Source organism: Gastrolobium bilobum, unplaced genomic scaffold (assembly GCF_033153095.1).
Source record: "Gastrolobium bilobum isolate Gb01-03AN ecotype WA unplaced genomic scaffold, APGP_CSIRO_Gbil_v1 utg26590, whole genome shotgun sequence".
Classification (NCBI taxonomy): domain Eukaryota; kingdom Viridiplantae; phylum Streptophyta; class Magnoliopsida; order Fabales; family Fabaceae; genus Gastrolobium; species Gastrolobium bilobum.
The window spans coordinates 59,942-84,136 of NW_026895459.1; the positions used below are offsets into that span (position 1 = coordinate 59,942).

The following is a 24,195-nucleotide window of genomic DNA, read 5'->3' on the forward strand; positions in this document are numbered from 1 at the left end:
AGAGAATGGTTGAGAGAGAATAGGGTTTTAGAAAGGGAGGAGTGTGATGAGTGTGTAGGGGAAAATTTGGGGTTTATTGAAAAATCTGATTTGCTGAGGCGCGCTTAAGCGCGGTTTTGTGCGCTTAAGCGCCCTCCCCGATTCAGGCTTTGGGTGGGTTGGGCCGCGCTAAAGCGGTCCTCTTTCGCACTTAAGCGCGGAGAGGCAGTGGCAAATGGCTTATTTTTTTCTTGTTTTCGCGCTTAAGCCTGGAGCGCTTAAGGCAGAACCAAATGGCCTTTTTTCATTGTTTAGCGCGCTTAAGCCTCCTCACCTGCGCTTAAGCGCGGAGAGGCAGTGGCAAATGGCTTATTTTTCTTCAATTAGCGCGCTTAAGCCTCCATTTGAGGGCTTAAGCGCGCCCTGGGATTGGATTTTGAAGCTCGAGGAGCGCGCTTAAGCCTCCTATCCTGCGCTTAAGCGCGGAGAGGCAGTGGCAAATGGCCTATGTAGCGCGCTTAAGCTTCCCCTTGGGGGCTTAAGCGCGAGCTATGAATGGGTTCTTTCTAATCGTGGAGCGCGCTTAAGCCTCCTCTCCTGAGCTTAAGCGCGGAGAGGCAGAACCAAATGGCCTCTTTTCTTGTTTAGCGCGCTTAAGCTTCCCCTTGGAGTTTAAACCCTTTATAAAACATATAATTGTAATAAAAATCATGTACCTGAGCATGCTTTATTCCCACTTAGACCTGCACGTTCATCTCAACAAAAATTGATCATCCACCTCAATGTTTTTATTTTCTATGGCTAAGAACTAAATTTTTAAACTTACCTAAACTAAAAACTGAAATTGAAAATAAACTAATCAATTTAAAATACTGGAAGCTTAAATACTGGGTTGCCTCCCATAAGCGCTTGTTTTACGTCACGAGCTTGACGTACCTCCTTTACGTTTCTGCAAGAGCAACGGTAGCCGTTCCTCTGTCAATTTCTCCTCCGAGGTATGGTTTCAATCGCTGCCCATTCACCTTGAAGCTTCGGTCAGAATCAAGTGGACTAATTTCCACTGTACCATATGGACGGATTTCTTTCACTAAAAACGGTCCTGACCATCTGGACTTGAGCTTTCCCGGAAACAGTCTCAATCGGGAATTGTACAGCAGAACTTGCTGTCCGACCTTGAAGTCTCTGCCCAATATTTTTCTGTCATGCCACTTCTTGGTTTTCTCTTTATAGAGGCTTGCACTTTCATAAGCGGACAATCTGAATTCGTCTAACTCATCCAGTTGTAACAGTCTCTTTTCGCTTGCCGCTTTTGTGTCAAAATTTAAGAACTTGACAGCCCACAACGCCTTGTGTTCCATCTCTACCGGCAAGTGACAAGCTTTCCCGAACAACATTTGAAACGGAGACATACCAATGGGTGTCTTGAAAGCGGTCCGGTATGCCCATAGTGCATCATCTAGCTTGCGGGCCCAATCTTTTCGGGAGCTTCCTACTGTTTTCTCAAGGATACGCTTTAGTTCCCGGTTTGATATTTCCACTTGCCCACTGGTTTGTGGATGATATGGTGTGGCAATGCGGTGTCTGACGCTGTATTTTGCGAGCACATATTCAACTTGCTTGTTGCAGAAGTGTGTGCCACCATCACTGATCATTGCTCTCGGAACTCCATACCTCACAAAGATGTTTTTCTTGATGAAGTTGATCACGACTCTAGAATCATTGGTAGGCAAGGCAACTGCTTCCACCCATTTAGAGACGTAATCCACCGCCACCAATATATATTTATTCCCGTATGAAGTGGGGAAGGGCCCCATGAAGTCAATGCCCCAAACGTCGAAGATTTCAACTTCCATGATGTTGTTTAGTGGCATTTCATGTCTTTTTGATATGTTCCCCGTTCTTTGGCAACGATCACAAGATTCCACGAATTTTCTGGCATCTTTATATAAAGTGGGCCAATAGAATCCGCTCATAAGAACCTTTGCAGCCGTCCTTTCTCCCGCGAAGTGGCCTCCGTATTCTGAACCGTGACAGTGCCATAGAACATCTTTCATCTCTTCTTCAGGGATGCATCTTCTAATGACTCCGTCAGAACATGTGTAGAATAGGAATGGTTCATCCCACAAGTATCTTTTCACATCGCGGAGAAACTTTTTCCGTTGTTGCCATGAAAAATCTTTAGGAATTGTCCCAGCTGCTTTGAAATTTGCAAAGTCTGCAAACCATGGTGCGGTGTCTACTGCAAGAGCTTGCTCATTCATAAACCATGGCAGTGTGCTGACTGAGAGAACTTGCTCATCTGGAAACTCATCTCGGATTATCAATTCTGAACTATCTTGAAGTTCTTTCTCTTGAAGTCTAGAGAGATGATCAGCTACCCGGTTCTCTACTCCCTTTTTGTCTTTGATTTCTATCTCAAATTCTTGAAGTAGAAGCATCCACCTAAGTAGTCTCGGCTTAGCATCCTGTTTAGTCAATAAGTATTTCAAGGCAGCATGGTCAGTATACACAATAACTTTAGATCCTAGCAAATAGGTTCTAAATTTATCAAAAGCATATATAACAGCTAGTAATTCTTTCTCGGTAGTAGTGTAATTTAATTGTGCTTCATTTAGAATTTTACTAGCATAATATATAACATGCAAGAGTTTATCTTTTCTTTGACCTAAGACTGCACCTATAGCATAATCACTAGCATCACACATTAATTCAAAAGGTAATTCAAAATTCGGTGAAGTGATAATAGGTGCGGTAGTCAATTTTTCTTTCAAAAGATTAAAAGAAATCAAACAATCATTGTCAAAGTTGAACTCTTCTTCTTTGGCCAATAATTTGCAGAGGGGTTTGGCTATCTTTGAGAAATCTCTGATGAAACGCCGATAGAAACCTGCATGTCCAAGAAAGCTACGCACACCACGCACATTAGAGGGAGGGGGAAGTTTTTCTATAAGTGAGATCTTTGCTCTATCAACTTCAATCCCCTTCTCTGAGATTTTATGGCCTAAGACTATTCCATCTCTTACCATAAAGTGGCATTTTTCCCAGTTGAGTACTAAATTACTCTCTTGGCATCTCTGCAAAACACAAGCTAAGTTAGTGAGGCAAACATCAAAAGATGAACCGAAGACAGAAAAATCATCCATAAATATTTCAATAAAATTTTCAATCATATCAGAAAATATGGATAGCATACACCTTTGAAAAGTGGCGGGTGCATTGCATAACCCGAAGGGCATACGTCTGTAGGCAAACACACCGTAGGGACAGGTGAAGGCTGTCTTCTCTTGATCTTCTGGAGCAACCGCTATCTGATTGTATCCGGAATAGCCGTCAAGGAAACAATAAAATGAATGTCCCGCTAGCCTCTCCAACATTTGATCTAAGAATGGTAGAGGGAAATGATCTTTTCTTGTAGCGGCATTAAGTCTCCTGTAGTCGACGCACATTCTCCAGCCGGTAATAGTTCTTGTAGGAATCAACTCATTGTTTTCATTACGTACCACTGTGATCCCACCTTTCTTTGGAACTGTTTGTACCGGACTCACCCATGCACTATCAGAGATTGGATAGATCATACCAGCATCCAAGAGCTTCACGACTTCTTTTCTCACAACTTCCTTCATAGTTGGATTCAATCTTCTCTGTGGTTGTCTGACTGGCTTCACCTCATTCTCCATCAATATTTTATGAGTGCAAAAAGATGGGTTTATTCCTTTCAAGTCTGTAATAGACCATCCTATAGCTGTTCTGTGCTCTCTCAACACTTTCAATAATTTTTCTTCTTCGGCGGTTGATAAATTTATGTTGATGATCACCGGGTATGTCTTGCTTTCTCCAAGAAATGCATATTTCAAAGTGGGAGGAAGTTCTTTCAATTCAACCTTTGGTGCACCTGGAATGATATCATCAACTTTCTCTTCTAGCTTTTCAACCTCTTGTTCTCCTTCTGTTGCTTCAGTCGTATTGTGCAGTAGATCTTCTTCTAATGACTCCAATTCCATCAGTGGTTGGAGTATTTCATCAACTGTATCTAGCACTGCATCATTGATCACATCAACCTTGAAGCAATCTCCTCCGTCGGAAGGATGTTTCATAGATTCAAGAACATCAATCGTTACGGTTTCATCATTAACCCGCAACATCAGCTTACCCTGCTCCACATCAATCATAGCCCTTGCAGTGGCTAAAAAGGGCCTTCCCAACAGTAAGGGAATTTCAGCATCCTCTTGCATGTCTAAGATGACAAAGTCTGCAGGGAATATGAACTTATCAATCTTCACCAAGACATCTTCAATAACTCCATCTGGCCTTCTGGTAGATCTGTCTGCTAGCTGCAGTGAAACTTTGGTCGGCTTTAATTCATGAATCCCCAGAGCCTTGCAGATGGATAATGGCATAAGGTTAATACTAGCTCCCAAGTCACATAACGCCTTTCCCACATCAATGTTGCCAATTTCTATGGGAATGCTGAAACTTCCAGGATCTTCAAGTTTTGGAGGCAACTTTTTCTGAATTATAGCACTACACTCTTCCGTCAACGTCACCGTTTCACATTCTTTCAGTTTACGTTTCTTCGATAAGAGATCTTTCATGAACTTTGCGTAATTCGGCATGTTCTCCAAGGCTTCAGCAAATGGAATATTGATTTGTAGCTTTTTGAAGATGTCAAGGAACTTCGAATACTGCTGCTTTTTGATTTCCTCTCTGAACCTCTGCGGATATGGAATTTTTGCATAAGGTGAGAGCTCCAATGGCTTTTCTTGTCTTTCTTGAGCTTTCTTTTTCTCCCATTTGAACTCTTTCTTTTCTGGAACAGCTTTCTCTGCAGTAGGCTCTTTGTCAACTTCTTTCTCTTTTTCTTCTTCAATGGCAGGTCCCTCAGCTTTCTTTTTCTCTACTGAAGGCTTAATCACAGGTTCAATTACAATGCCACTTCTAGTGGTAATGGCCTTGCAGTGTGCGTTTGGATTAACGTCTGTATTACTCGGGAAAGTGCCTTGGGTTCTTTCATTGAACTGCCTTGACAATTGACCGATCTGGGTTTCAAGATTCCGGATAGAGGCTTCTTGATTCCGGAATGAGGCCCTGGTCTCCTGCATAAAGGTTGAAGTGTCTTCCCTGAATGCATTGGTACTTTGAACGTAGTCTGATGTGGTCTTGGATAGTTGTGCAAAGGCTTTCTCCCACTCTGATTGTTGTGGAGGTTGCTGTGGTGCTGGCATAGGAGGATTTAGCTGATGATTCGAGCTATAACTGAATCCTGGATGTTGATTTTTATTTCTCCACCCTTGATTCTGGTTATTGCCGTATTGGTTCCTCCCTGGATTATATGGAACTTTCTGATCATGCCAAATTCCATTAACATCTGCAGTTTCGGGTGCCTTGCAGTCATCAGTAGTATGAGCACCTGCGCAAATATCACAAACAATAGAAGAAGTATTAACATAAGCTACTGAAGTATTAGAAGAAACTTGAAAATCAGAAAATTGCTTTGTGAGAGCATCTAGTTGTTGTTGCTGTTTCTTATTAGACTGTAGGATCTGATCATTCTGGGCCAAGATGGCATCATAGCCATCAAGCTTCATAATCCCCGCTCTTCTCTGTGGTGCGGGAGCATTATCATACTCCTGAGAGGCTAGAGACTCTAGTAATTCCAAGGCTTCCTCTGGAGTTTTTGTCTTCAAGGACCCTCCTGATGCAGCATTCACCACTGTTCTTGTGTTCGGCGTCATCCCTTGGAAGAAGGTTCTCGCTTGCTCCCAGGCTTCAATGCCATGTTGGGGACACTTCCTGAGCAGTCCTTTGAATCTTTCCCATGCTTCATATAGAGATTCACTTTCTTTTTGTTCAAAAGAAGTGATATCCGCCTTGAGCTTTGCCATCTTCGAAGATGAGAAAAATTTATCCAAAAATTTGGTTGCCAAGTCGTCCCAGTGAGTGATGCTTCCTTGAGGTAACGATTGCAACCATCCTCTTGCTTCGTCTTTAAGTGAACATGGGAACAATCTGAGCAAAATAGCATCCCGAGACACCCCATTCATCTTCAAGGTATCACAATATAGCAAGAAGTTTTCCAGATGGATGTAAGGGTCTTCCGTGCTTCCTCCGGCAAATTGGTCTTTCTGAATTAATTGTAAAAGTGCCGGCTTGAGTTCAAAGTTGTTAGCATCCACGTTTGGTCTAACAATACTCGCCGTCTGTGGAACTCGAGCAGGAGTCATGTAATCTCCCAACGTTCTCGGAGGTGGTGGAGGTACATTGTTGTCTCCCATTGCTTCTTCTCTTGGTTCTGTTGAGCTTGAAGCTTCTTTCTCTTGCTGTCTTCTTTCTTTAGCAAGTTTTCTGTTTCTTTTTGCTGTTTTCTCTATCTCCGGGTCGAATTGCAAGGAATCGGTGTCAACGGTACCTCGCATAAACCAGAAAAATAGATTATATAAAATAAGAAAATAAAACTGAATTTAAATAACAGAAAATTAAATAACAGAAAATAAGGTCCAATCTAAAGAATTAATAGCTACTATTAATGTTGAAATAGTAATCCCCGGCAACGGCGCCAAAAACTTGTTGCTACTCACGGCAAGTGCACCGATCGTACAAGTAATATATGATTAAGTAAGAGATCGTTCCCACGAGGATTACGGTTCAAGCACTAATTCACTATCGCAAACTTAGTTGGACAATCGAAAGTGTATTTGGAAACAGGATTTGAATTGCAAAATTAAAATATTAAATATTAAGCTAATTACTTGCAAGAATTAAAGACAAGAAATTAAAGATGTGATTTAACTAATAAAATAAAAACGTAGCTAGGGGTTCGATTTCATTTAATCTCCTTATTACGTTTGAATTCCTTCTTAATGTTAATTGTCCTTAGTATCAATCTAATCAATTCTTTCGCATGTTATTAGAGCTCAATCCCTTGTTACTCTAAAACCTTTACAATATTGGAAGAACCCTAGTTCCCCGGTTATTCCCCAAGCATGCAAGCATTAAGTTCAAGAATCTTAAAGATTACGCAAACCCTATGTCTATCCCTAGAATCATAGCGTTTACGATGAAGTTATCAGATATGGATCACACACCAACATTCCTATTGTCATGCATTCACCGATGATCATTATATAAGATTCAAGCCTATATAAAGCATTAAAAACAGATAACTTCACTCATGATAAAAAGGAAAATTAACGTACGAATTATTCAAAGCATAATAAATCGACTAAAATCCATCTAACCCTAACTACTTAAAGAACTAGCCGGACATGGCAAAATCAAGAACAAAAGAAAATAGAAAAGCTCCCCCAAACTCCATAAGTGATTGGTGGATCTTCAATATCTCCAGTGAACACTTGACGTTGATCCGTCTCCGCCGCTCACGAACATGAATCTGATGTTTCTCTGCGTTCCTTCAGCCTCCGAGCACCCAAGAGTTGTTTAGCAATGTAAAAGTTATGTATTTCTGGTCCCCAATGGTGTTTTTATTGGCCAAGAGTTTGTATCATAGTAGAAAACTCGAATGGGCCTAAGTTGGATCTGTCAGGGCGCTTAAGCCTGTTGTAGCGCGCTTAAGTGCCCTAGGGCAGTGAATTCTGATTCGCGTTGCGCGCTGAAGCGCTCTGAAGGGCGCTTAAGCGCGCTCCTCGCGACAACTTTTTCTTCTTGTGGTGCGCTTAAGCCCTGAGTTGAGGGCTTAAGCGCCCAGAGGCAGTAGCTATTTGCGTTTTTAGGGAGCTTAAGCTTCTGAATGGGGGCTTAAGCTCCCACTTCTAACAACTTGATAAGATCTTCAATCTTATTGTTTTTGATCTTCTTCTATCATCTCTTGATCTCATCTTTTCTAGTTGTGATCTCTATTTATCCAATCTTCATCTTTGACTCCTTTTGTCAACAAATCCCTAAAAAATAGCAAAGATGATTCCATTAAACAAAAATTCAGATAATGTTCATGATTATTATATTAAACCCTAGTTTTTGACTTATTTAACTTGATATTTTATATTAATTTAGTCTATAAAATAAGATAAACTAAAGGTTTATCAGAGACCCTATAGGTGATAGGTTGAGTGTGATCAAAAGTTTGGTCATAGACTTGTAAAAAATCATTGTAGATCAATTTTTCTAGCACCGGTTGGAAGCTAGAACATAGTGAACGGATCGACCTCAGTCTGAATGTAGCTCTCAATTGGTTAGAGAGTGAACCAAAATATATCCCGTGTGATTCTTCCCAAACCCTTCTCTCTTTTGATTTTGATCAATTAATTTCGTTTTGATTCTTTGTATATGTCATATTGAATCTGTATAAGGGTTGAGAATCATAAGTTTTCTATTTTAATTCGTTCTTGCGTGTTTTCTTGAAAAAGGTTGCCATAAACATTGATTTTCACTATTTTTCCATTCAAATTTTATTTTGATGTATTGCTTCTGAATTTATGTTATTAGAATTATTTTAGTTCTGCTTTGTATTGAAAAAAAGATTTACATTTTGTTTGAATTCATTTTGGTTAAAATTCCTGTTAAAGTATTGTGTTTTTAATTATTTCTTGCATTAGAAGTAACACACAATTCAACCCCCTTGTATGTTTGTTTAGCCATCTTTTCTTTTCAGCAAGAACTTTCAGTAGCTACAATAATTAAGAGTTATGATGTAATTTTCTTGTTTTTGAATTCTATTTGATTTTTTTTGAAGTATTCGTAGATTTATTTGCATTTACAATAGAATGTAACAATGTGTTTCTAGGTGACATGGTCAAATATTATGACTTGAACCGATTGAAGGGTGTCATTCATGGTCTTCTTAATGGTTTCTCTTGATTATTGAATGTAAATCTTTTGAAGCTTAAGTGGATGAAACATGATGTTGCACCTGTAGGGACTTTGACACTCAAGTTAGTATGTGATAATGATAAAGTGCAATATGGGAAAAATGTGTATGTGTGTGTGTGTGTGTGGGGGGGGGTGCCTTGTATTTATGGATGAACATGAGATTTTGAGATGATTAAGATCATAAAGGAAATTTGGCTAAGATAAGGAAGTCAGTTATGATACTAATAGATTACTAGTCATTGGTAGTTAAGATGCTCTTTGGATCGTATCGTGGGTCCAAGATATTAGTGCAGAACAATTGCCCCCATCTCATTGCTCTGCCATGTTAGAGTGAGTTGCAAAGGACAATGGACAACATTTGGTGTAGTCAATAGAGTGTTCCAACCCTTTCGGCCGGGGTACGTCAAGATGTTTGATTACAAGTGCATTATTCCATCTTGGATGGACGTGTTCAAGGTCTAGTGTCTTTGAGATATTGTGTCCTAGACTTGAAAACCTCATACTGGCACTTGACTTTTTTGGATTTCTTTCTTGGACTTTGTCGACTTGCTCCGAAGTAGGTGCATTGTTCCATCTTGTGTGGTTGGGTTCAAGATCTGGTGTCTTTTATGTAGTAGGCTTGAAAACCTTGGATTGGTACTTGGCTTTCTTCAGTTTCTTCTTTGGGCTTTGTTGACTTGCTCCGAAAAGTACCCCTGAACCCTGAAGATTATAACTTGTGATATTGACCAAGTTTTACGTGGCAACTTGGTTAATATTAGCATTGGTAATTATGGGCCATTGAGGCAACCTGGTTGACTATGCTTTAATAGTGATCATAAATTGAAAGTTGACTTGATTGTCGTACATTGATAGAGTTGTTTGATGTAACATAGTCTGACTTTGATAGGATGGTTAACTTTTGGTGTCATTTGACGGCTTGTGATGACATGTGACAATCGTCAATTAATTTAGATAGTTCAAAGAGTGTGCAACAATGATTGCGTAATTGATAGCAATTTGTATATTTTTAAATGCAACCTTTGGCCTTCTGGCCGGTGTCTTTTTAAAGGGGTGGTTACTTCCATTTGTAACTTTTTCTCTCTTCTTGTCACCATTGTTTATAAACTTTTTTTTTTGTCTATTTTATTTTTTCTACTCTCCTTTTGCTTAATTTCCATACTTTTCGGAGCTCGGCCCCCCTCTTAGCTCCACTCCAACACTTGGGGCTTCATACGAACTATCAAACTTATTTGTAATACTTCCTGTTTGTCATTGTCAATTTAATTTTTTCTTCATTCATTCAACGTGTTGACCATATCTGTCTCCAAGTTAGTGTCGAAAAGGAAAAGGTGAGTCTCTGAACGGGATGCAGGGAGGCGTTGGTATTTCAAGCCCATAGCGAGAGTCTTAAAAAAGATTTTTAAAAAAAGTACTCCAAACTTTATGCTTCCAAAGGTCAACCAATATTTTTCCTTAAAAGGGCGTTTGATACAAGGATTTTAGCCGGATTTTCAGGAAACTGAATTTTTCTAAATTTTAAATTTTTGGATATTATCGTAAACTGAATATAAAAATCATATTTTTGAAAATCGAGATTTCCGAACAAAAAAAAAAATTTCTTCTACCAAACGCCCCCTAAGAAAAGAAAAAGAATTCCGTACTTCTTAGTCGTGAATATCTGAACAAATTGTCTCGTGGATCTCTTTGCTTTGGAACAAAACAATTCGACAACAACGGATTTTGGTTTTTGAGTGTTACTAAAGCACAACCCATCACGCTAAGTTGTGCCGCTGATGCAAGATTAAAGAACCGAAATTGAGCACGGGTGCAGGTCTATAATAAATTATCTTCTAGTTCGGTCTAAGAAAATTGGTGAAATTAACTGCCGTAGTAGTGTCTTGATGACTAGAGAAACCTATCAAAATTCTAATTGGTATGAGTCGGGTAGTACCTTAATTTGATTCACTTGTTTTCCGTTGGTACGCGGAATTTTTGGAGATTCTTAGAAAATTAAATTTTTTTAAATTTTTAATTTTCAGATATTATCGTAAATTGAATGTAAAAATCATATTTCTGAAAATTAAAATTCTTGGAAAAAAAAAATTTATGCTCTACCAAATGTCCAATATTTGAATTCCCGCGCTACAACGATATCCGCTTAAATCAAGCCTAGCAACTGAGCTATATATTCCACAGTTGTGAAAATTCCAATTTAAATCCACACACTGGAATATAATTAAAGTTTGTCAAATGATACACTAAAGAGTATTGGATTTGGTTTATTTTAGGGTCGGAATTGGAACCAATCCAATCTAGACCCACTGAAAGAGAGCGTAAGCAAAGAGTAAGAGCTGCACCTGCATGTGAGACAAGTGTGTGTATGAAATGAAATGACTTCCTCTAATTAATAACATTATAATAAAGGCTTTAAAGTTTATATAAGGAATATAAATAAATTATTTATATTTAATTTTAAAATAATATTATTTTGAATTAAAAAATTATAATAATAAAGACTATTATAATTTTAAAATAAATTATAATTATAAAAATATCATGATCTTCGATTCAAAATAATGTCATTTTGAGTTAATATAAATAATTTTATTAACTGAAAAAAAAAAAAAAGCCAACCTACGATAAAATAGTGAGGCTATTTTGATAAGTGTGAAACTGAAAGGAACCGTACCAAATACTTCAATTTTCCGCCAGCCCGCATATTTCGCAACCATCTTTCTTTTCAGACAAATTTTCTTACGCGCAGAGCAGAAAATAAAATGTTTAATAAAAAAAAAGGAGAACAAAATAATAAATGTAACTTCTCTACATGTTCCTTTTAATATTAAATTAACTTATTTCTCACTATCCAATTCAATAATTCATTTTCTACTGTTTTAATTTTTCTGTGTGAAAATAAAACTCAATCGCTCTGGTTTTATGCCGGTTGGCAGCTGAAACCGCTGAACTCACCCATTATAATTCAACACCTTGCTCTTCCCACTATCACAATACAACTCATCTTAGCTTCTACGCTTATATTTTTTTCTCTCTCCCTTTTCTCCTTCAAGTCTATCTTCATTGGCAATCCACTATTACTGAGCTTGCATGCGTTCTTAGCAAATTTATTCTGCCCATTATACCCCCAATGACCAAAATATTTTAATCTTGATTTCTTTTATGTATAAATAATAATCCCAACATGAAGTAGCTTTCAGTGTAACGCCTTATAGACTCAGACTCAGAGAGAGGTGGTTTCAGTATTGGGTTCAGTTTGTTTTGTTTGTTTCCTCGGAAAACCCGTTTTGAAACCGGTTCTCCTTTTCCGCTGATCAGAGATTAAACAGAGGGACAGAAACAAACGCTGTTGCTACTTCCTAATTGGCTTACGTTTTCGTTGACGCTCATGAAAATGCTCATGTCCCTAAACTCAAAGTTTGTTCAATACGACACTCCTTCTCACTACTTCTTCGACTTCTATTCCAATGGTAACGCCATTTTCGAACCACACTAATAAAAACTTTACGGAATTTAAGGAAACTTTTTGGAAGTGTTCTTTATATATATGTATTTTTTTTTTCATGTTGCAAGTAACCTACGCATTGAATAATCTTCCAAACTAGAGTTCTAGTCTCGTGTTTGTGTAGTTGGAATTACAGTTTCTTATCAACCAAACAGTGAAAGGTCCTTGGTATAGCTATTATATTAAAGTTATTAACAAATGGGTTCTTCAAAAGCTTGTATCTTTGTTTCTTGTTTCTTTTTCATGTGTTTGGTTTGAAATTCGCAGGGTGGACAAACCCAAATTCTCAGGTACTGAACAAAAACCAAGAAGAGAACATGGCTGAACAACCTTCCATTTTCACAAGCTTGATGGGTTCACAGAATGAGAACCAACTAGAGGCGGTGCCGAAAGTTGAAGATTTCTTCGATAACCAAACGGAGACACATGATTCTTCTTCTCTGAGCCAAATATACGACCATGGTTCTGCCTCTTCTTACTTCAGCAACCATCAAGATCTGAAAGCAATTGCTGGGTTTCAAGCGTTTTCCACCACCAACTCGGGCTCCGAGGTGGATGACTCGGTCTCAAACACCAAAACTGCCGAGTTCGGTGCTCCCTCGGTTGAGTCTTCTAAGGGAACTTTGTCTATGGATGCTATCGCACAAAGTTCTGATAAGGCCATTGTTGTAGCAGGTTCTGATGCATCCGAGAAAATTGCTCATACCTTTGGCCAGCGAACTTCAATTTACAGAGGAGTCACAAGGTAGCTCCATTTCATTTCATCCTCTCATTCTTTATTATTATTATTATTATTTTAAATTACAATAATTTTTATTTTATTTTATTTTTTCTATAATTGTTATCTTCTTTATTTTCATTAATGAACTTCTCTCTTTTACCCTGGAAATGATGCTAACCTTGCGGCTCTGTTGTCATTTATTAATATTGATGTCAAGGTCATAAATTTGGCCTGTTTTCAAACACCTTATTATTATTTTTTATTTTCCTACAGACACAGATGGACGGGTAGATATGAAGCGCATCTATGGGATAACAGCTGTAGAAGAGAGGGTCAAGTCAGGAAAGGGCGTCAAGGTTCATCTCTCTCTCTCTCTCTCTCTTTTTATTGTTTTGAACTTTATTTTATTTTATCTTGGGTAAATGTTTTATTATTTTGAACTTGAGGTAAGAAAATGATGGAAAAATGAATAATAGGGACAAACACTGAAAAGAGGCTTGCATGCATTTGAAAGATATATGCTTTTTTGTTCACAACATTGTTTCATTGTTTACTTATGTTGATAGGTGATATGGTATCGTGCTTGTACTTGTTACTTCATTGTTCTGCAATTTCTGTCAATTGATTTGATCCAATGTGCCGCCATTTTTGTTGTTAATCTCTTTTCTGTGTGCAGCCTCTTCATGTTCCGTACTGGTTTTGCGGGCGTGGCTTTTGCTTTCTGTTAGATTGCGAGTGACGCGTCCAAATATATAAAGAGCTATCTATCCCTTTCTCCTTCTTTCTCTCGCATGCAAATTGTTCTGTTCTTAGTTTGGCTTTAACTTTTGCTTTTTGCTTTCTATTCGCTATGAAAGCTTTGTTTGACTACATCATCCTTCACTCGTTCCATGTTGAAATTTGTACTTACATGAATGTGGTGGAGCGTCCACTGTTGACTGAAAAGGTTTTTCACAGTGGGTCTGGCCCCGCTGAAACAAACTCACGGGATTTCTTGGATCTTTGGATGTTTTGCAGTGACAAAAAAACAAAAAAAAACACATAAAAATCTTATAATAATCACTTTTGTAAGAAAGGAAAAAGGTGTTTTGTCTGTAATCTATCTAATGAGAGAATAAGGCAATTTTCGGCCGAGTATGAAGCTCCAATGGCCTTCATTAATTCAGTTTCGGATTTGAGTCTCTAGTCCCTTTTCAGAATTTATGACTCTTACGAATTGAACCCACTACCTTTGGGTATGTCAATGTTAGAGTCTAGCTAAACGCAACTAGACCAAAAACTCTTACCATATTTTTGCCGATTTTTAGTTGGTTGGGAATTCGGATGTCTTTGACAATGTGCCAGCTTAGTGGGAGTGTTAAACCTTAATGAAGATAGTGATTTGAAAATTCATCATCAATCTGTTATTGTATCTTTATGGTACACTTAATAGTCCTTCACTGTCTGTCTACTATTAGAAAAGATGGTGGGGTAGATGGATCCCATCTCATGAACAGTTATTTTTTCTCTTTGTGGCTAGAATGGGGTGGAAGGAAAGAGAGTAAAAAAGATAAGGAAAAAGAAAAAGAAAAAAAAGGATTCTGTACAGCCACCATTGTATGCATTTGGTCACTTTTCTTTTGGCCATTTACATTTTTAGCTTAAAAAAGTAGTTTTTACCAGAATAATTTGACCACTTCATAAGCTTAAATTTGATTTTCTTGGCTTTTCCTTTGCATGGAATGTGGCATGGTGCACTTCATGGCTGTCACCCATCTTTTTGACTGTTCCTACAGTGTATTTGGGTAAGAAATTTTCTTACTTAATGTTAATGTAGATTGTTTCTCAACTTATCTTCTTAAGCTTGATACTGTTTGAGAGATGATAAATTGTCATGATTATCAGGTGGATATGACAAGGAAGAAAAGGCCGCAAGAGCTTATGATTTGGCAGCTCTGAAGTACTGGGGACCAAATGCTACCACAAACTTTCCTGTAATACTCGCTTCTAGTATTCTGTTTAGATCTATGTTAGTTATGTGTGTCTGTGTGCATGAAATCCTACGTATATAGATGAGTTGAAAACATTGAAGTGGGACTGAATAGTGAGGCAAATTCTCCTAAAGGAATGATTATCAGTTCATACTTGGATGTACGTGTAGTATCTATCTATTTGCTAAGGTGAAACTTGGTAACCCATGTCAAAGAAATAGGCTTTACTTCGTACCTAAAAAGTTGAGGCTAAGGTGGGTGCAAAGTAAATGAATTAAGGTTCTCTTTTTGAAGGGTTTTCAAGCGGTTGTGGGTTATATATGTTTTAATTGAAGATTTTGAATGGACCGTATCAGAACTTGCATCACTTAAGCATATTTTTACCCTCCATTATCTCAGGTTTCCAATTATACAAAGGAATTGGAGGAGATGAAACATGTGGGAAAGCAAGAATTTGTTGCATCACTGCGAAGGTTTGCCTGAGCTGGCCTATTATATAATTAGCACTATACTTCAATGCCGCAACTAAAATTGTACTTCCTCTTGCAGGAAAAGCAGTGGTTTTTCTAGGGGAGCTTCAATATACAGGGGTGTTACAAGGTTTGTAATTTAAAATAATTTAACATAATAATGATGTACTACTGAGTAATTATGTTCTCCATGTCTCTTATACTTTCGGATTCTTCAGGCATCACCAGCAGGGTAGATGGCAAGCAAGAATTGGCCGAGTTGCGGGAAACAAAGATCTATACTTGGGAACATTTCGTAAGTTTTTAGCTTCTATAATCTGATACCATGACATAACTGTAAACTCAAGGACTGATAATCATGTCCTTAAACATCATAGCAAGTCTTCATGATAGACCAGTCCAATGTTGACACTATTTATAATCTATAACATTTGTAATCTTTAACATCATTATTTTGCTGGCATGTCTTAAAACAATTCTTCTTGCATGTTATATAACGATATATTTTTAATATTTTGAAGTTGAATATTCTTGGTACTTGCATTGTTGCAGCAACTGAAGAGGAAGCAGCAGAGGCATATGACATCGCAGCCATAAAGTTTAGAGGTGCAAATGCTGTAACAAATTTTGAGATGAGTAGATACAATGTGGAAGCTATATTGAAGAACTCTCTTCCAATTGGTGGGGGAGGAAAACGCTTGAAGCTTTCCCAAGAACCAGAGAAAGAACCTCCTATTATGAGTATTACCCAACAACCACAGTGTGCAAATGTGAGTAGCAGCATCAATTTCTCAACCATTCAGTCAGTTGATTCTATACCTTATGATTCTGCAACAGCATATTACCCCCACAACCTCTTCCACCATTTTCATCCTACCAACGTTGCTGGCAATAGCACAGCAGAGTCTGCTGCAGTTATGACCAATGCAACCACAATGACTGCACTGCCAGCACCAGCTGAGTTCTTCATATGGCCTCATCAGCCCTATTGAATTCTTGAAATGATCATCTTGTAATCTTTGCTATTTTCTGTTCTGCTAACAAAACAAAAGCTAGCTGTCTCTGGTGCAATTTAGCTTGACGCTCCTTTGATCCTTCTACAATCAACCTTTTACCTGGGAAAATTGAAAGATTGGATGGGTTTTTTTTTTTTTTTTTTTTTTTGTTGGTAAAGTCCTAAGTCTTTGTTGGTGTAAGAAACTGGATTATTTAAGCAGCTTCTCAATGATGAGGAATATTTTGATCTGCTCAATTTTACGTTTTAACAAAGATTTCTTCTTGTGTCTTAACTTGATCAGTGGTATAATAAGATCTTTCTGTTTTACAAGTTTGTTTTTGAGGTTTTTCTCTCTCTTCCCAGTCAAGCGTGAGTCCTATAATTGTCAAATCCCCCTCAAGCAAAAACTTACAAAGATTCCGATATTATAACTAAATCCAAAATCTTAAGGCATTGAGTTTATGAGTCTCCTCACTAATATACACTTCACTTAGCGTATTACCAACTAATGTGAGATTACATCTCACTTGAATATCTTAACAATCTTTTTTCAAGTACGAAATCCAACATTAATATACTCCATCTGAATAGAGTATTTGAGGGCCCAAATATTTAATCTGCCTCTAGCCAAACACTTGGTTAGGCAAAGCCCAACCGACTCTGATATCATTGTTAGAAGGGCCAGTAGCACAAGACTACTACTAATGAACTTAGTTGTACCAATCACATCAAGTAAATGCAATGTTATAATAGTCCATCTTAATTAATTAGTAAATCAAGTGTAATTAATTAATTAAACATGTTTTAGTGAGTAAAATTAAGTATAAGGCTTAATGAAATGAATCTGAGTCACTTTGGAGTTAAAATGTGTACTCAGTAAAAATTAAGGGGTATAAATGGGTGCTGGCAAAAGTGCCCAAAATATAAAAATATAAATATAAATATTCCTAGAAAAATATTCCAGACTTTTGGGTAAAGTTTGGTAATTATTGGAGTTGAATAGATAGACAAACCAATACCCGCTTAAAGCCACTTAACCTATGTTAAGTGACTAAAAGCCAAAAGAATCCATTTCCCCCCATTGCCCGTCGCCAGCAAACAGAAGAAGGAGAAGGAGAAGAAAGGGAGAGAGAAGAAGAGAGAGAGGAGGGAGGAAACCTTGATGGTTTTGGGTGATTCAAAAGCCTAAATCGCTTAGAATCTCGCCCTCTTTCATAATCCAAGCTTAGTTTTAAGTGGGGAGCTTTGTGTGGTGAGATATTGGCTCTCAAAAATTCGGCCCTTTGGAGAAATTTGGGGTTTTGAGTGCTTCAACCTCCATTGAAGCTTGGGGAGCGCTCATTGCATCGTTGTGTGGTCATTGGTGGTAAGTTTCCACTACTTTGCACACTAAATCCCTAGATTTTGCATGAGTTAGGGTTTATGAATAGTAAATTGGGGTTTTGATGAAATGTTGTTAAATTAGCTATGTTCTAGGAAGAATGAAGCTTAAAGCATGTTGTGAAAAATGCTAGGAACGACGTTTAATCGGTGAAAATGAGCTTAGATAGCTAAATGATTATATTTGGAAAATGGCAAGAATATGACACTTAGATATTGCATTTCTTGCATTGTTGATAAATGGTATGGCTTGGTTGATTGATGATTGGATCCTTGTGATGTCTAGGATTGAGACATTTGGACCAACCGTGAGTGATCAACCATTGGAGCAAGCTATGGAGCTTGAGTAGCTCATTGGAATTGGTAAGCTCATACTTGTGTTGTGTTTTGAATGGAGTAGTTGATGGTTGATTGTGAAATACTCTTGGATGCAATGTGTTGATTGCGTTACACCATGTGTAGGTGTTGGTTTTGGAGTAGAGTATTGTTGACATTGGTGGTGAACTAAGGTTGCTGAAGCTTTGAGGTAAGCCTTCGGACCTTGGGTGTAATTCCCTTGATTGTTCCACCAAGCCCTGAAAGGGTAGTGGTGATTATAGTGTATATAAATGCAATGAAATAGTGTAATGCTTTGTTATACGTATGTGTATGCATTTGGTGTGGCATAGGAAGGTGTTTCCCTATGTGGTATGTTGCATGACGATGCGTAAATCATACTTGGTAGTTAGCTGGCCAGTAGGACTATTTGCATCCGAGTTTCCTTAGGACAGCTTGAGAGCTCGAGGGACTTCTCCTGGAGATGTATTGCACTTTGCATAGATATGTATTTACTGCATTATTATTGTTATTGTTATTACACTGATATGGAACTGTGGGGTGGAGAGATGCTCCAAGGACCCCTGGTTTACTGGATATATTCGTATAACTCACCCCGTGTTGTGGGGACCCCCTTTCAGGTAAGGATGCTGCAGGAGCCTCTGGTGGCAAGTGGCCATATCTGGATTATGCATGAAATGTGGCATTTCTTTTGAGATTATACATGTTGTTTTGTAGCTCACATGTATAGAATTGTAATGAATAGGCAATGCTAGATTTATGATTTGTATATTGGAATGGACTTAGCCTATGCTCATGCCTTTGGTCATCTCTTTTGTTGATGGGAGCCAAGGGAATGATCATAGTATTTTGTAAGCTAAGTTCCATGATTTGTAATGGATATGTACTGTAAATGATGCCTACTTGAAGTTCAATATATGCATGCTTGTTATGTATTGAGTTATTGAATTGGTTGGGCTGAGAATCAATTAGGTACCTTTTGTTTAAATTGGGAAACAATGAGAAAACAAAGGTTATGCTGCCCAAATTCTAGCTAAATCTCCTGAGGAGAGGTTGGATGAGTGCTAGGATTTAGTTTTGGGGCATGGACAATTGGGGTTTGGAATGGGGATGCATCTTCCCCTAGACTTGGACTTGAAAAATCTGGGGATTGGAATTCCCTGGCAGCGCACTTAAGCGCCCAGGAGCGCGCCCAAGCGCCCTGCTGCCCCTGTGAGTGCCAATGCATTCGGCCTCCTCGCGCTGGAGCGCCCAAAATGGGGCTTAAGCGCCCAGGGTCGCGCGCTGGAGCGCCCTGGTTTGCGCTGAAGCGCCCTTCGCTGCAGAAAGATGGGATGCTTACTGTCCCCTCGAGTTTTAGCGCCCAGGGTTGCGCGCTTGAGCGCCCTGGTCCGCGCTTGAGCGCCCTTAGCCACTGAAGGAGGAGATGCTTCTGTCTCTGCGCGCTAAAACGTCCCAATGGGAGATTGAGCGCCCAGGAAAGCGCGCTTGAGCGCCCTGTTGCGCGCTTAAGCGCCCATCTACACTGAAATATCTGATGCTTCCTGCCTCCGTGCACTTAAGCGCCCAGATGGAGGCTTTAGCGCCCGATAGCGCGCGCTTGAGCGCCCGGTAGCGCGCTGAAGCGCGCGGGGCCTGTGACCAACACTCTCTTGTGTTGCTTCAAATTGTCCTAACTTGGGCTACAGTGCTCCGATTTGAGCGCGGTTTGAAGCCACGCATAGCTAATGAAGAGATCTACAATATAGCAGAAGTTGTGAAATAAATAAGAAGTAAATTAATGGTTTAAAAATAGAATAAGAACATGATGTTAAGCTTAATTTATCTGATTCCGCAAGGTAATATGGTTATGATCACGAAATTGGGTATTACAAGTTCGGTATGTTTTAAAATGAAAAATTTATCCGGATTTTAATTGAACCCATGTGATTGTAACTGCGCTTAATATCATCATGCGATGTTAACAAACTGGTTCTAGAACGGGTTGTTACAAATGTCATATCACAACGCCACATAAAGTGAATTCATGGATCAATCCACTTATATCAATTTCACTTAATCTTATTAGTAACTAATGTAAGATTCAGAACATTTAAATATCCCAATAATGCGCAACTTGTGCAAAACCTAAAACATGTTTGTCACATGTCTTGCTTTATAATATGAGTATGGGGGCATAAATTAAGATATATTGAATTTTAGAAAAAAAACATAAATTATCACAATATAATGTGTTTCAATATATTTAATATAAAATTAATATTTTTTATATTATAGAAAATAATTTTATCTCTTATATATGAATTCACATGAGAAGGAAAGAAAAAAAAAATATCTCATCTAGTTTTTGACATGTAAGTGAAATAATTTTATCTTATATATTACTCCCATTACAAAATTTTTGTTTTAAATATAAAGTAGAAAACAACTCATTACATTAAAAAAAAAAAAATCATTAAAAAGTAAGGGGGAAAAAAAATTAGGGGCCTAATCGATTCAACCCATTCCGAGCCTCCACGGAATCGGGGTGAACATCAAGAACCTTCTGGAACGCATCGTTAGCCTCTGTCTTCATCCCTTTCCATTCGTAACACTTTCCCAACAAACACAGCGCCTCCGAGTTACTATTCTTCCCTCCACTCAGTCCCACAGCCTCCACCAGGTCTTCCACCGCCGAGTCAACTCGCCGCCGCATGTTCACGGCCACCTTCAGTACCGCCCTGTTGACAAGCGCGGCAGAGCGCTCCGCCGCGGAGAGGGACTTCGCGGCTGGCGAGGAGAGGGCGGTGTCGAGTGACCTTAAAGCGGCGACACGGTGGTTCATAAGGTGGAGGGCTCGTGATCGGAGGATATGGGCGGAGGGGTCCCTAGGCGAGATGGATAGGGCTCGATCTGCTTCGATGAGCGCGCTTCTGGCGTGTTGGGCTCGGTGCGAGGTGGATCTGGCTCGAGCCAGGTGGCGCGATGCTTGAGCCAGGTAGCGGTTCGGTTCGGGTTGGCGGTTCTTGTTGCGGGTTCGAGTTCTGGCTTGGGTTGTTTGGTTGCGGAGATTGTGCATGACGAAGAACAGGGATAGGGTTAGGATTAAGATTCCCAATTGCAGCATAGCCTCTGGTGCCATTAATATTATGGTTTTGCTATGTGATTATGGAGTACTGTGTTAAGGTAAACAGAAGTGGATAAATCAAAGACAATATTAAAAATTAGAGTAAACATCCTTTTTAGTCTCTCTCAATATCTACGAAGTCCTTTTTAGTCCCGGACAATAAAAAAGGACAAAATTGGTCCCTAAAATTACAAAAAAAGGGGCCATGTTAGTCCTTATGTCAACTCCCAAATATGTAGAGTGACCTTTTTTCATATACTTTCAGGGATCAATTTGGTCCTTTTTTATTGCCAGGGACTGAAAAGAACTTCGTAAATATTGTCAGGGACTAAAAAAAGTGTTTACTCTAAAAATTATCTCATTTTATTTTTATATTTTCTTCGGAAAGGGAATAAATCACTGACAGTCGTGTAGGCCCCGAGTGTAATGTTTTTATTATATGAACCTTCTTTTTCTTTTTTCTTTTTTCGTTTGTATTTTTCTGTTTGGCTTCAGTGAAAAGTAAATTTCCCAAAGGGCACTTCATTGCCAAAACATAATATTCCTAAAACCTTTTAACCTATTAACCAAAAAGAATTTATTTTATATAGAATATAATAAGGGAAAAGAATATTGTAACAATTAAGTTGTGTTACTATACTACCATGTTATTACCAATCAATCTCATTGTTAGATTGATTATGTTGATCCAACGGTTATATTTATTTCTATCTTTGTATAGTCATGATTTCTCCAATTTAATACTTTATATTTATTTCCACCTTTGTATGGTTATGATTTCTCATATTTAATGCTTTCACTTTAAATACGGGGAATCATAACCATAAAAAGATGAAAATAAATATAATCGTTGGATCAAAATAATCGATCTAACGATGAGATTGATTGGTAGTAACATGGTAGTAACACAACTTAGTTGTTACAATATCCTTTCCCATAAAATCTTAAATGACTTTTACTTTCACTGGCATTTTTTTTTTTTGAGTAAATATTTTTTTTTGATTCTTAAAAAATACGGCTTTAAAGCGGATCAATTTAGTTGAAATCGTGACCTCTCACAAATTTCAAAAAATACTCATATTAATCCTTCAAAAGAACTAAAATGGATCTATTTTGAATTTCATAGGATCAACTAACTAATTTTTTTTTATAAAGAACTAAAGTGGGTACCGTATTTTTTTGGTTAGGGATTTAAAATTATATTTACTTTTTTTTTTCCATATGAAGCAAGAGGTTTACATTTACAATTTAAAATTCGTGCCTCACTTTATGTATAAAAAGTTCAAAAAAGTTACAATAATGTTATTAGAAATTATGAAATCATGCAGTAAAGTAAAGAAATCAATTAAAAGGGTAAAAGTTACAATTAAAAATGACAAAGTTGTAAGAAAATATATATAGGAATACTATATATTCTTTAAAGTGTAGAAATAAACGTCTCAATAAAAGAGAGAGGGGAAGGCATAAAACATGTTAATAAAGTGGCATATATATAGGGATGTGCTTGGAGCGGTTCATAACCAGTTTTGACAAAAACCGATCCGATCCGATTTTAAACGGTTTGGTTTTCAAACCGAACCAGTTTTCTTTTTTTAAAATCGGTTTTTAATTTTCTAAACCGGTTTATGGTTCATAACCGGTTTTGATTTAAAACCGGTTTTAATTCAAAACCGGTTTTAAATCAAAACCGGTTATGAACCATGCAAATTCAAATCCGGTTTATAGCAAATAATTTTATGGTTATGTATAATCTCAATCGAAATGGTCACATAATCTCAAGATACAAATAATCTCCTCATTTTATCTTCACACAACACTCTCAAGTCTCAATCAACAGAAACGAAAGAATCAAATTCCAATACCTTTGTACCTTCTTCTTAACCTTGAAGCTACTGGAATCCATGAAACCACGTACAACTCCATCATGAAAAGTGATATTGATATTAGGATTTAGGAGGGATCTGATCTATATGGAAATATTGTGCTTAGTCAACTATGTTTCCTGGCATTGCTGATCGAATGAGCACAGAAATCGCTGCTTTTGCTCCCAGCAGTGTGAAAATGATGGTGGTTTCGCGACAAATTAACCTCGATAACAAAATTCACGTGTGCCAAAGAAAACCTGAGCCCCATCGCACTCAATTCCTCTCCCAAAAGCATTCTTCGAAACTCCCACTCCAAATTCGCAAAGAACAAGGATTTTGCTTCAAAGTTCACAGAACCAAAAACGAAACAGAACGTTGTCGTTTCGCGAAGAAGGTAAGTAAAACAGTTTGGTTATGGATAACCATGGATAACCAATTATTTTATGGTTTGGTTAATAACCAGTTTATAAAATAAAATGCAGTTTGTTATGAAACCGGTTTTTAAAAATAACCAGTTTTTTTTTTTTTTTGGTAAACAAATAACCAGTTTTTTAAATATGGAATGGTTTGGTTATGGATTGGTTTGGTTCTTTTGGACATTTTGAACACCCCTACATATATATACTCACAAAAAAGTGACATATATATTGCTTTAATATTTTAAAAAGTGATAAATTCACATTAATTTGAAATTTATGGTTAAAATTTTATTTTCATTAAATGGTCTTAAATGATGTATGTTGTTCGGGAAAAAAATTATATATAATTATTTTAATGAATAATAATGGATATATAGTCGTTTTAAATTAATTTACGGATATATTGCACTCAATTTTGTCCCACTTAGGCAAAACATGTTTCGTCCAAATTAAGCGAAATAAGGAAGGGAGTTTCGGCCAAGCTAGGCGAAACTAGTCTCGCCCAATTGGGGCGAGACTCAAGCCCTCTTTTCGCCCCACCCAGGCGTGATTGACCCAGTTATTCCTATTTAAACTTATATCCTCTCCACACTCTTCACAATTCTTCTCTATCATAAACCTCCTCTC

General features: G+C 37.9%; 2 protein-coding genes, 1 long non-coding RNA gene and 1 other non-coding gene across 4 annotated transcripts; 3 read left to right on the forward strand and 1 right to left on the reverse strand.

The window, feature by feature from the left end:
- The first annotated feature begins 5,748 nt into the window (after window positions 1–5,748).
- On the forward strand, window positions 5,749–5,855 carry LOC133313053 (small nucleolar RNA R71). Its single transcript, XR_009751759.1, has one exon. It is a non-coding gene; the product is annotated as a small nucleolar RNA R71 (small nucleolar RNA).
- Window positions 5,856–12,502: 6,647 nt separating this feature from the next.
- Window positions 12,503–16,457, forward strand: LOC133313001 (AP2-like ethylene-responsive transcription factor AIL6). The gene is made up of 9 exons (XM_061514303.1): window positions 12,503–12,521; window positions 12,572–13,049; window positions 13,299–13,381; window positions 14,801–14,809; window positions 14,910–14,998; window positions 15,395–15,468; window positions 15,545–15,595; window positions 15,684–15,760; window positions 16,018–16,457. Exons 1-9 carry the CDS (start codon window positions 12,503–12,505, stop codon window positions 16,455–16,457), a joined length of 1,320 nt encoding a protein of 439 aa, XP_061370287.1.
- Window positions 16,458–18,127: 1,670 nt separating this feature from the next.
- LOC133312965 (uncharacterized) lies at window positions 18,128–19,072 on the forward strand. Its single transcript, XR_009751752.1, has 3 exons — window positions 18,128–18,205; window positions 18,305–18,368; window positions 18,799–19,072. It is a non-coding gene; the product is annotated as an uncharacterized LOC133312965 (long non-coding RNA).
- A 1,496-nt stretch (window positions 19,073–20,568) lies between these two features.
- Window positions 20,569–21,807, reverse strand: LOC133313044 (uncharacterized). The gene has a single exon (XM_061514353.1). It carries the CDS (start codon window positions 21,297–21,299, stop codon window positions 20,658–20,660), a length of 642 nt encoding a protein of 213 aa, XP_061370337.1. The 5' UTR covers window positions 21,300–21,807; the 3' UTR covers window positions 20,569–20,657.
- Between the last annotated feature and the right edge of the window lie 2,388 nt (window positions 21,808–24,195).